Here is a 13,886-nt window from a genome sequence, read left to right as displayed (position 1 = left end):
GCTGTCAGTTCACCAACACTATAATTACGCAGACAGCCTTCCTATCCCGTTTAACCCTTCTACCGGCCTACAGATCAAAAAGACAAATTGTGACGTATTTAATTAATCGTTTATTTAATGTATAGGTGTGTGTGTAAATCTGGTATTGTACATGCCTCAACTTCTTTATATTTATAATTTATAGAGGCTCCTGCAACAGTGAAGTAATTAGAATGTATAATTTATAGATGTGCCTGCGTTAGTGAGTGTAATTTCTAGTTTGTATAATTTATAATCTATATGTAGGACTTAGTGTATATAATTTATCATAATTGTATATATAACTTTCACTCTTTCCTTGCCTATGAAAGTGAAGTGTATACATTTGTCTCTGAATGGGCACAAAACGATTACATACAATTACACTGATTTTGTTCGTATAAGCGTGCACGTCGTCTCTATACGTGACAGATGTATTTGAGTGTGTACCATATGAAATTTTTATCAGGATTAATATTTAATAGTGTAAGTATAGAGGCGTATAGTACAGTACAGATTCATAATCATAAAATAAGTGGGACAGAAGCAACACAAATCACTTGTTTTTAAAGTTTGCGCAACGCCATTACAAATTTAGTTACTGCGCCGTGACGCAAATCGTACATACGTTCTGCATACGTTCCCAACTACGGCCATCTTGATCATCTCTCAGTTGCACGCGGTGTTTCGGACAAATAGGATTAATGTCGCCCCAAGATTGTTTTTAGGTTTTATATACATGTAACATATATAAACTGAAACCCTGTTAAACTCTGAAACATTATGGAACAGTGAACATTATAATAAATTATATTTCATTAGCAGGGAGGTCAAACATGTATGAGAAATCAGGTCTAGGGGACGTAGTCTCCAAACTAATTAAAATAAAAGAAACAAATTTAGCACTGTAAAATTTTAAAGTGCCGATAAAATTCACTCTTTTCCCTACTGATTTTTCTCTCTTTTTTTTTACACCTAAAAGGGTAATTTTAAATATATTTTAAAATCCAAGCAAAGTGTACCCTTAAACTACTTTTATGCAAAGATCTTTTAATTATGTTGATTATATTAAAATAATTTTTACGGGTATTTTTTGTTTAGTTTGTCGCATAATTGGCAAAATCTGTTTTTTCACGACAACATTCCAACAATTTCTAAAAACAAACCAAAAAAAATTTCTTTCACGACGGATTTGTCGCAGAAAATATGGTGGTTCGAATGTTGTCCTTTTTTTAATCTCCCTTTTTTTTTTTTGTTCTGCTGCCTTGGAGAATCCTCTTCGGCGTCAGTCAGGTGTCGTAGAGCCTCCGGCCTCCGAGGGAAAATGTATCCCAAAGTGGCTCTATATATCTATCAGTATCAGTATGTTACTGTTATGTATCAGCAGTCAGCAGCTAGACGGGAGGCTGAGATGAAAGGAAACACATTCCTCCATTTGTGCAGCATAATTTTCTGGAGATAATTTATGTAGAGGCTAGCAGTGGAACAATGGCCAGTGACGTTGGTACCTGTGTACGGAACTGAAGCTTGCATTCCGCATACACAATGTGACTCCACAAACTGATTTTACTCTTGTAGCAGAAAGTATGTATGTATAGTTTATCTGGTGGACAATTAAAATGCAGTTGAGCTAAACAATGTTTTGCATCATTTGTGATGGATTTATATTCCTGACCCAAAATAAATTTTGCATATTTTAATTGTATTTTTGGCCCCTGGCTGGACGAGATATTTGACTTGAATCATTGGTTTTATGACTTTGCTGATATAGTTAAGGGCCTCACAATCTTAGCATTTTTTATGATCAAATCCAATTGTTGTTATTGTAGTTTGCATTGTAATTTGTGCTATCAATAAATCTATTGTGAATCGGTGGTCGGAGCGCAGAATCTGGGTCTTTGTTCTTCAGCTATTCTATTCAGCATATCAATGACTATATACATCTTTAAGTAATCGGACAGTGTAACATAATATCCTGCAAATGAGGAGCATTTTGACAAAAGTTTATTTTCCTAATAATAAACATTATATCTTAGCTATATAAAAAAAATAGTTATGCTTTAAAACATTTAAATTGTGTGTATTTCTGGTGAACTTCCTTCTCCTAATTTTAGGAAGCGTTTTTTGGTCACAAATTGCTCACACTGTGTTCTAAAAATGGTGCCGGCGTTGGGATCATTGCTCCCTAAATGATTTGCAGGGCAACCTGAAAGCATGGAGGATCATGCATATATAAATCAAATAATAATAATAAATAATTATGCGGAAATGTTATGTATTGTGAGGCCTCAAGCTAAGTTCGCCCTAATAAAAGCAGAATGCATTTGCTGTCATAAATAATAATAATCTTGTCCTGTCATCCCCTGACTGCAATGTTTGATCTGGGGTCCATCTCTAGTTGTTATTAAATTAAAGGTTATATATAATTGATAGTGTCCCCTACACACGGTGGAGCTAGCCATTCTGTGGTCTGGACTGATATCCATGAGCAGTAGCCAATCAGTTCACTAGGAACCAGTACCTCATCAGGCCTCGTGAGTTTAGTCAGGCAGTAGTTCCTAGCACATTGACAGGCTATACTGGTTCAGTCCACAAAACGACCGCTGCCTCAGTGAGCACCGGACTGATATACTTTAAATTTATTTGGCAAGATGATTTCTGCTACTATTACAACTGGTGCAACTCCCAGTCATTAGTATACTGTCAATTAAATCAGTTTCCAAAGTGAAACTTTTCCCTTCAAAGCGGTCCCTTGCACACTTCTCTAGTTTCTGGGTAGGTGACTGGTCCATGGTAAAATTTCTCACTAATAACACTACTCTACTATGTGATTTTGGAGCAGCAAGTGGGATTATAAAACAGCACCCACATCCTGCAAACGCCAGCAAGTTGATCTTCAGCTGTTGCCGGATCACAACTCCCAGCAAATGTCTATTTGCCTAAGACTGTCTACAGGGTTTTCACCCGATTATAGTGCCAATAACATGATAAATAACCAATAGGTACGATATCGCATTAGCGTGTACGCTCCAACGATCATGTTTTATCGTTCCAACGCACATCGTATCGTTTGATTTGATTTTATAAACGGACTAAAAAGCTCTATAAACAATGGAGTGGTGTCGGGCAATGTGTATAAACTCACGACCAGCAGTGTAGGTAGATCTCCAGACAGTTTACAGAGCCACGATCTTTTCAGACGATGGTTTCGACTGACGAAGAGCACAGATCTGACGGTAGACCTTGTAAAACGTGTATAGCGAGTACACAGGAATCAGCATGATGATCGGGACTGGGAGGGAGCGTGCACCAGCTGCGAGATGAGTAGGGGATGCATGGGGAAGCAACATATGAATCTCCTTTATTTAATTATCTGAAAATAGCAATTTGATACTTGTCACCCACTTATTAGCAGAAAGACGATCCAGGAGGGCGTACAGTCTATCAGTATGTGTGTGTCATGCCAGTCTTTACCATGTCACCATGTGTTAAGGTGTGCGTGAGTGGCTTTGTCATTAAGGGTTTGCCAATACAGTGTAATTGGGTGTTTTTACTCTAGATGTTGGACACTGGGGGCTCCATTTAAGGTTAGGAGTAATCCCAGCTTCGTGAAGTTTTGCACCTTGGCAAAACCACGTTGTGCGGGCAGATTTAGAGTTGCCCAACTCAAAAATGTGGTGTCAAAACAAAGCTTTTAGCTTAATTAAAAAGTAAAGCAGACAAGCAAAGTATTTTCCACATTTGTAGGTATTGCAGCTACTTGTACACATCTGTGAACTGTTTGCGACCAACATGCAAGAAGACGCTTTCAAATAACCCAGCATAGCTTGCTCCAAAATCTCTCCCATATATTTCTCTTGGAGTAACCTGCGCTCAAATGCATTATTTAATGACAAGGGCGTTTTTAAAGGTACAGTTAATTAAATCAGCACAGGTTACTGCAATAGGAAAAAAAAAGTGACGTTCGGGAGCAGCGCAATTATGACTGGGTGAAAGAAGTCGTTTTGCAGGGTTGGCCATGTTTACAAACACAGAAATATAGGCCTTACCATGAGCAGTTATTAGACACTGCTAGCTTTACCTGTGTTCTGTGGCTTCAACAGAAGGGATAGCCTAACCTAAAAATATATGCAGCTCATGTTCTTCCTCGGACTGTTTGTCTCTCTTGTTATCAGTAAGTAATGGGAAAATAATAAGTCTGCCATCAAGAATAAGACTACGATTTGCAAATATTATTGCACCAGGGTTAAAATAAAATATTAAATAAGTCTTAAAGTTCCTTAAAACCTCAAATATTGTACTTGCACTGCCTTGTCTTTGTGTGTAAATAAATCACTTCTAGCCGTGGAACTTACTTTATGTACTTTATGTCCGATGTAAAGGTCTGCGGTAGTCTGCTTCCCTCTGGTGTCAGCAAGCAGTACTGCACACAGCAGGATTATATTCCCAAATACTTTTCCCATAGTTTAGCATTAATTAAGCTACCAACCTGTACATTACTATATTATTTTTTGGTTTCTTAGCTATGTGAGCCATTAGGACAGGATTAGGCTCCTCAGTTGGAACTAGTGCATGTACATTGACCTGAGCCTGGTGTAGGGAAGTTACAAGTGAAGGATAAGCTCAGTCACTGTCTACCAGAAACATAGATTGCAAGCCTGGCTGGGCAGAGATATTAAAATTGTTTATAATATCCAAATAATAAGACAGAGGCTGAGGTGGAAACAAAGGGGGTAATAGAAAGTTAGAGCAGCACCTGATAGTACATTGTGAAAAGCAGTAAAGAGATGTGAGAGATAGAGGAGAGAGACAATGAAGAGAGTAACAGTAAGAAGAGGGAAGCAGAGACAGAGAGAATGGAAAAGGACAGCGAGAAGAGTAACGGAGAGACATATAGAGAAGAGAAAGCATGAAGGGGGAGTCAGAGACCGACAAAGAGGGGAGAGATAGTGAGAAGAGTTAGGCAGAGACATATAGAGAAGAGAGAGTAGGAAGAGGGAGGCAGTGACAGAGAGGTGAGAGATAGTGAGTAAAGCAGAGACAGACAGGAAAGAAGGACAGAGCCAGTGAAAAGATAAAGGGAGAGACAAACATAGAGGAAAGAGACGGAATGAGGCAGAGAAAGACAGAAAGGAGAGAGATGGCGACAAGAATAAAGCAGAGATCGACAGAACAAGAGTGAGAAGATAGTGATAAATGTAAGGAAGAGACAGACAAAGAGAAGAGAGACAGTGAAAATAGTAAGGCAGAGACTGACAGGTGGGAGACAGTGAGGAGAGTAAAGCAGAGACAAAGAGGACAGAGACAGTGACAAAAGTTAGGAAGAGACAGAGAGGTGGAAGACAGTGAGAAGAGTGAGGCAGAGACAGACTGAAAGAAAAGTGACAAAAGTAAGGCAGAGAGAGAGAGAGGAGAGAGACTGTAAGGCAGAGAGGAGACAGTACGAAGACTAAGGCAAAGACAGTCAGAGAGGAGAGAGACAGTGAGAAGAGTGAGGCAGAAACAGACAGAAATACAGAGGGAATAGTAGAGGTGAGAATAAAAGGAGGAGAATTGTAAGACTCTGAGAGACAGAGAGGAGAGGCACAAGTAGGAAGCAATGTAAAAAACAAAGGGGTAAATGTATCAAGCTGAGAGTTTTCCAGCGGGTTTGTAAAGTGGAGATGTTGCCTATAGCAACCAATCAGATTCTAGCTTTCATTTTGTAGAATGTACAAAATAAATGATAGCTAGAATCTGGTTGGTTTTTTCAAACCCACTGGAAAACTCTCAGCTTGATACATTTACCCCCAGAAGTTAGACAGAGACTTTGTAATCCAGTGTATAGCATAAACTGGTATACGAGAGAAAAAACTTTTCTGTAGAACAACAATGAAAAGTCTCATACTAGAAGAAAAACACTCTCCTCCCTGATATTCCATCACTCTCCTCTCTGACACCCCAGCACTCTCCTCCCTGACACCTCAGCACTCTCCTCCCTGATATTCCCTCACTGTCCTCTCTGACACCCCAGCACTCTCCTTCCCCAACATCTCAGCACTCTCCTCCATGACATCTCAGCACTCTCCTTTCCCGACATCTCAGCACTCTCCTTCCCCGACATCTCAACACTCTCCTTCCCCGACATCTCAGCACTCTCCTCCCCGACATCTCAGCACTCTCCTCCCCGACATCTCAGCACTCTCCTCCCCGAAATCCCAGCACTCTCATCCCCGACATCTCAGCACTCTCCTCCCTGACATCCCAGCACTCTCCTCCCTGACATCTCAGCACTCTCCTCCCTGACATCTCAGCACTCTCCTCCCTGACATCTCAGCACTCTCCTCCCTGACATCCCAGCACTCTCCTCCCTGACATCTCAGCACTCTCCTCCCTGACATCCCAGCACTCTCCTCCCTGACATCTCAGCACTCTCCTCCCTGACATCCCAGCACTCTCCTCCCTGACATCCCAGCACTCTCCTCCCTGACATCCCAGCACTTTCCTCCCTGACATCTCAGCACTCTCCTCCCTGACATCTCAGCACTCTCCTCCCTGACATCCCAGCACTTTCCTCCCTGACATCTCAGCACTCTCCTCCCTGACATCTCAGCACTCTCCTCCCTGACATCTCAGCACTCTCCTCCCTGACATCTCAGCACTCTCCTCCCTGACATCCCAGCACTCTCCTCCCTCACTCTGCCTCAGCTACACAGGGTTAAACTAAATGAATGTTGGCTTGTCGCCAAACAGATGCAGAACTGGATGTAGACCAACACTTGACATTCACTGCATTTTATTTATACCCGTCACCGTGTCACCACCAGGGAATACTCAGTATCACTATTCAATACATCAACTGTCACTCAGATACAGGGACGGGGTCTTCTTGGTCTGTGGAGCTAACACTCTAATGTTCAGAGGATGCAGTTACAATACAGAGACAGACTGAACCATTGAAAGATAAGAATAATATGTTGCCAGGCTCACACTCTAGCGAGAGGGAACCATTTTTAAGTATGGGGAGGATGAACCATTGGAATAATAGTATACCGCCCTGCAGAGAACTGGCATACAGACACAATACAGTGAGATGAAGTATAATACACAGCCTACAGACTACACATGAATACAGATAGATGGGAAGACACGCAGAGCTTACACTCTGAGATAAACAAAAAAAAACATATACAACACAAAGGGAAAATATATTTCTGATGCCCTCTACATTCTGTTATTTCATTAACCAAATATCAGGGCATAGGCCAGGGATGGGGGTAGAGTTGGGCAGGGGGGCACAGCTGCAGCCCAGATTTCCTCTGGTAAAAGGAGCATCAGGTGCAGAACTCACCTCCCCTTTCACCAAGCCTTGCCAACAGGGCCATCTGTGGGCAGCTTACAAGACCAACAAATTCTGATCTGCATTTGCAAAGCATTCTGGGCCCTGTAGTCTCATTCTCAATAATCCTGAACTATTACTTGCTGTGTTGTTTAATTTCATCTCTCTCTGCCCCTAATTTCAACCTGTGCTTTATCGTAACAATATACACGTCTAACTATGAATGTGAAGTATTTCTTGTACTGTGTATTTAATCATCCCATGCTGTACTTATTACGTCGGTCCTGTGTCTGTGAGCATTTAGGACAATTTGCATTTTGTGCCAAAACTAAGGCTCCCTCTAACCCTTGCATTAAAGTGCAACCTTACACAAGATGAGCCAATATTCACCAAATGTCATATCTATACACTAGGATCCACTGGCATCAATGAGAAATGAGGCATTTCAACAGTTTTCTAAGCTGCTCCAATGTTCATGATATAGCAGGCTATGTATTCACTAGGAACCAATATTATAGTCCTTCCACTGATCTGCTCAGCTATTAACTTCACCGTCACTTCCCCCATTGACTGCTGTAACCTGTCTAGCTGCCATTGTATTAGACTGTGTGTAGGTTAGAAACAGCGGCCAATCACAGGAAGAAGAGGAGACAGCTACAGGATGTGTCAGGAATTAAGGACTTCCTTTATAAAGAGGAAAACTACACAATATTTCTCCCTGATCTTTGGTAAATCACCTCTTGTATTTAGGTTTGGGTTTAAGTTCACTGCCGTTCTTCCAATAAAATCCACAGAAGATCCTATTGAAAGACCAGAATCTTTCATCATCATCATCATTTATTTATATAGCACCAACATATTCCGTAGCGCTTTACAATTGGGGACAAACACAGTAAACTAATAAACAAAGTGGGTAAAAAGACAAAGAGGTGAGAAGGCCCTGATCGCAAGCTTACAATCTATGGGACAATGGGAGTTTGATACATGAGGTTAAGTCTACATTTTGCATCTGGCCCAGCCAGACTGCAAAGGTAAAAGAGACTCATAAGCTAAATGATCCTGTCGCACAACAATGTTGGTCAGGGGGTAGTTGTCTTGTGTGAAATTGTGTAACGGGTGGTAATAGGGTAATGTAGTGAGGTTAAGAGGGTGTTTGAGGAATATTATAAGCTTGTCTGAAGAGGTGGGTTTTCAGAGAACGCTTGAAAGTTTGTAGACCAGAGAAAAGTCTTATTGTGCGATGGAGAGAATTCCACAAAGTGGGTGCAGCCCGAAGAAAGTCCTGTAACCGGGAATGGGAGGATTTAATGAGGGTGGATGAGAGACGCAGATCTTGTGCAGAACGCAGTTGCCGAGTTAGGAGATATTTTGAGACAAGAGAGATGTATGTTGGTGCAGCTTTGTTGATGGCCTTGTAGGTTAGTAAATGTATTTTATATTGGATTCGGTAGAAAACGGGCAACAAGTGTAGAAACAAACAGAGCGATTCAGCAGAGGAATAACGATCTGCCAGTAAAATCAATTTTGCCGCTGCGTGCAAAATAGATTGTAGGAGTTTGAGTCTGTTTCTATACCATTGCCCACATTTGTTCTCTTACCAAAGGCAGCTTTCTACATGTAGAACTATAAAGCCCAGCATGTCCTGACAGCAAGAGACCTCTGACCTAATAGACTAGCCCATTTGGTTAAGGTCTTTTTAAATGCAGTTTGTGACTTTGGTTATATGAATGTGTGAGCTTGTACATTGGGATGGCTAAATTTGGGATTTGATCAAGGTGTTTCTTCCAGGAATTAAAATGAATGCATGACATTTTATCAGCTAGGTTCCATTCGCTTACTTTTAATATGCAAATTATTATTCAGATTTGTCCTCGATCTTTTGTTACAGAGTTCAGTCGAAACCTCTAATATATGTGTAGGGTGAATCCATAAAATGTGCAAACATTCCAGACCTATAGGGCTAGGTTTATTGGTTTATACATACAATAGTGGCATTTGTGTCCCCTTGTCTTCTGCTCCCATTCGCTGTGTGTGTGCCCAGCTCAGGGGGGTTCAGTATATTGGGAGTGGGGGAGGGGGGTAATCTGCTGTCTGTATGTGAGGGGAAGCTCCCGGCTGTGATTTATCAGCTGGAGTCACCGATAAGATGATGGAGGAGACCTAGAGGCTTGGCAGTCCCTGGGGGCTTCGGGGGGAGGGAGGGGGTGCGGGATGAGGCTGGCACAGGGACAGGGTATGAGGAGAGGGGAATACAGGGCCCATGGCTGCCAGCAGTGTCTGAATGTGACTTGCACTTAAAACGCGACACTGATGAGGTGGATATACAAGACTAAGATCACAATGACAAGTCAGAAAAAACAAGGTTACAACGACGCGTGTTCATTTCTCTACATGACTTCTGCTTATGACACCATCATCTATATCAATCTATAGTGTAAATTACAAATGGTACAGAAACATCCGTCCTTTATAGAAGGAGAGACAGCAAAGTATATAAAAAATAATAAATGCAGCGTGGGAGGGATCCTGTGTATTTCTTTTTACATTTATTCTACAGATAGAATTTTAGTAAAAAAAAAAATAACCCATCAAAACTTGACTAATAGATGTGAGGCCCGTAAAACAACAATCCAAATAAAAGAGTCTCCAGCCAAACGCCGCCATCACATTGTAGGTCAGAACAGGGGGACAATTCCGCAGCGCTGTACAGAGAACTCACTCACATCAGTCCCTGCCCCATTGGAGCTTACAATCTAAAATTCTTTAACACACACAGACACAGACAGACAGACTAGGGTCAATTTGTTAGCAGCCAATTAACCTAGCATTATGTTATGGAGTATGGGAGGAAACCGGAGCACCCGGAGGAAAGCCACGCAAACACGGGGAGAACATACAAACTCCACACAGATAAGGCCATGGTCGGGAATTGAACTCATGACCCCAGTGCTGTGAGGCAGAAGTGCTAACCACTTAGCCACCGTGCTGCCCCATGTCACTGGTTTCCAGTGGTGTGATAGGCTACACCCTCATTTCTGTCTCGGTGATGTCACTGGTTCCCTAGTGATGTACAGTGATGTGATAGGCTGTCTCGTCTCGGTGATGTCACTGGTTCCCAATGATGTACAGTCTCACCAATGTCACTGTTTTCCACATTTAGAGTTAGCAGCACATCCAGTCAAATAGTGCAGATTTGCAGCCAGCCAAACCATGTTGCAATGCAAGGGGTGCAAATGCAAAATTTTTTTGCATGCAGTGAAAATGCTGGGCAGCTCTATTTTCAAACTGCGTTTTAGAGTTGAGCTAGGAGACGCCCCCTTGCCAACTTTGAACATCTACACATTTTAAATTTTCACCTATGTAGTGCAACATGGCTTTGCCAAGGTGCAAAATTGTACCTTATAACTGAATTTATTTAAATTTCTAAATCATGCCCTATATGCTTATCAGTGGTGTTCAGTGAATGAGAGTACTTGCACTGTGTCTATAAATGTGTTTATCAGTACTTGAAGGCCAATTATAATAGATTTATAATCACATATTTGCTGCAATTGTTTACCTGGCTTTACGTAGATATGTTTGATTACTTTTTAACTGTATATCCCTAATCTCGCCTCTCCTTGTTTTGTTTTTTTTGTTTTTTTTTTTATCCCGGGGACCGGCAGCCAGCTCTAAAATGGCTGCCAAGTTTTAAAATGGCTGCCAGCAATTCACAACAGTTCTGTGATATTTTCATCCATACTCTGTCCCCTCTCAGATGAACCATTAATAATAAAAAGGACGCGTTATCGACGATTTAAAGTGCCGTTAAGTGAGCTGAAACAGAAACAGATAAACAAATTAGTGCAATAAATGAAAATGCAAGGCGGATCGGGGGGGAAAAAAAAAAAAGGCTTTTTTTTTTTCCTAGTGAGTATCCTGGCGTAATAGTGTGCTTTCAGAGCCAGATGGGAAATCTCGGCCTTTGTACCAAAGAAAATATTTTTACAAAAAACAACAATATAGGCGGTTGAAGGTTTTACAGATCTACAGACCTAGTGAAGATTTTTTATATATATATATATATATATATATATATATATATATATATATATATATATATACACATAGATAGATATAGTTAGATATATATAGTTTGTGCATGTATGAACACTGCTTATTGTTTTATATGGAACACTGCGCTCTATATCACATACATGTATGTAACTGAATAAAGAGTATTTATTGTACTTATTGTACTCCTGTTATCCCCGCAGATTCCGGACAGTCAGATAACTCTAACCAGCAGACAGAGGTGGATATAAAGCCACTCCCGAATGGTAAGTTTTACGTCACTATATATAGACAAAGCTTGGATTCGTTATTACAGTAACATTGGTGCCCACAGATATATACTGTAAATGTAAGACTCCATTATAAACTACTAGAAATACTTTGTCTTTTACCAATAAAGGACGATAAAATCTGCGTTATAGCTTTAGTATTTATACACCAAGGGGCATATTCAATTTTCGGTCCGCGGTAAAGTGCGCAGTACTGACGGTAACACGGTACCGCAATAACGCATAATTTTCCTTCGTAACCCTATGGGGTGTGCACGAAAATCCACGTTATTGCGGTACCGTGGATTGCCTTCGCGGCCCGTTCTGGCACGTTACCGCGGACCAGAAACCTAATTGAATGTGCCCCCAAGTATAAGACCAGACAAAACTATATTGTGCAATGATATGTATTTGGTGATTTACTACACTGTGCAAAAAATTTGTCATTAAATAAATATATTATGCATGTATTTTATAGAAGAAACAAGACTTTCACTGCACACAACAGTCGGTATTGTCAATGATCTGCATTGTTCCTACCCTCTTTACAGTATAATGAACGAGAGGGTAGATTTCCATTGACAATATCTGTAAAGAGGTATAATGTACGCAGCATTTCAAGCAGAACGTAATATTTTGCATTGCGCAAGTGAACTAGTAAGAGAAAGCCAAGTATAGGACCTTAATGTTCCTTAGTGGACTTCTATGTCCCCTCCTCTCTGGTTATAACCATGAGATAAGCAATGAGCAACCTGAGCTCAATCTTACCTTTTCAAGGATACATGTATCCCAAAATAAGATGCACCTTACAAGGACATCCCCTTAATGTATTGCACTTACACATGAATGTCCCCGACCTCTTGAAGCGCAAAGGGCCACACGTTTTAAATATTCGCCGCTCAACATACCAGGTTGTGTGCAAGTGCAGTGCGATTCATATTACTTGGAAGCACAAAATTACCCAACGCAAATCCACTTACTTGTAACTCGAAACAACCACTTTTGGGTGTTGTTCTGCAGACATAATCCCTAATCGAACCATTTGCTATATAGTAGACGGTACAGAGCAGTGATGCTGAAAACTTGAACTGTTGGTAGCTCTTGGGGACTGGGTTTGAACACCTCTGGTATCTAATATTTACCATTCGGCCATGTTTGGTGGGCCGGCTACCACCCTCTCATCACAAACCCGACGTCATCAGGATTGAATTGAGAAGCGCAATTTCTAATAATATTATTATAAACAGAGACCCTGGATAAAATCCCAGTGTCAGCTGCTTGTAATCTTGGTCACTTTCTCTCCCTGTGCCCCATCACAGCAGAAAGCTTTATTGAACAGTGAGACTGTGCACAGTCCTTTTGCACTGCACGGAAGTCCTTTGCACTCTAATTGAATGAGACCAGTGTCTCAAATCTTAGCGAAACGCGACGGGTGTCTTATCTACTCTACACAATGGTGGCATCTAATGTAGCTTCTCATTTTCACCAAGGTTTTAGTGGATAGAGAGCCATTATATTTACATTATTCATTCTCAATGTAACAGCTGTAAGTCTCTTTATCATACCCTATATGTATTGCATAATGTAACCTCAAGCCTCTAACGCTTCCATGTGCTCTGTATAAGTCATCCCGTTTCTCTACAGGACATCTCACCTTCCAGGACTGCTTTGTCACCTCCGGAGTGTGGAATGTGACGGAGCTCGTCCGCGTGTCCCAGAGTGAGTATGAGCGAGAGGGGGCAGATGGGATGGGCTCAGTATGGAGATCAGGTCGGTCATCGTGTCCTGAGCCCGTCGGAGGTTTAAAGCGATTTGTATTTTGTGTCTCCTAGCACCCGTTGCAACGGCATCTGGTCCTAACTTCTCATTGGCTGATCTGGAGAGCCCAAGCTATTACAATATAAACCAGGTTACACTTGGTCGGAGATCCTTAACCTCCCCTCCATCCAGCAGGTAAGGGAGAACGATGGATCATTTTTGCACCAACAGCTACATGTCCTGAGATTTGTGAACCATTTCTTTAAAGGTCCTTAAACACATGTAATAGCAGCCCTCCTCAACTGCAAGTTAAAATTGTGTATCCTATTTGATTTGCCGGTTCTGTAGTTCATTTCAGGCAGATTCCCAAAGGAGAGCAGTAAATTACATATAGATAGATAGATAGATCAGGGGCGGATCTAGGCAACTGCTCTACCCAGGGCGATTTTAGGGGGGGGGGGTTAGGCCCC

The 13,886-nt window shown here is 41.3% G+C and overlaps 1 protein-coding gene across 9 annotated transcripts in view; it reads left to right on the top strand.

The window, feature by feature from the left end:
• The window catches only part of NFIX (nuclear factor I X), a 121,195-nt gene that overhangs the window by 81,798 nt on the left and 25,511 nt on the right, over positions 1-13,886 (top strand). For all 9 annotated transcript variants that reach the window (XM_075206723.1, XM_075206717.1, XM_075206720.1 and 6 more), the window contains 3 exons: positions 11,593-11,655; positions 13,303-13,377; positions 13,491-13,611. In XM_075206723.1, the coding sequence (XP_075062824.1) occupies positions 11,593-11,655; positions 13,303-13,377; positions 13,491-13,611 (259 nt within the window). The remainder of the gene's footprint in view (positions 1-11,592; positions 11,656-13,302; positions 13,378-13,490; positions 13,612-13,886) is intronic.

Source organism: Mixophyes fleayi, chromosome 4 (genome assembly GCF_038048845.1).
Source record: "Mixophyes fleayi isolate aMixFle1 chromosome 4, aMixFle1.hap1, whole genome shotgun sequence".
Classification (NCBI taxonomy): Eukaryota; Metazoa; Chordata; class Amphibia; order Anura; family Limnodynastidae; genus Mixophyes; species Mixophyes fleayi.
This window is presented reverse-complemented; position numbering and strand designations above follow the sequence as displayed.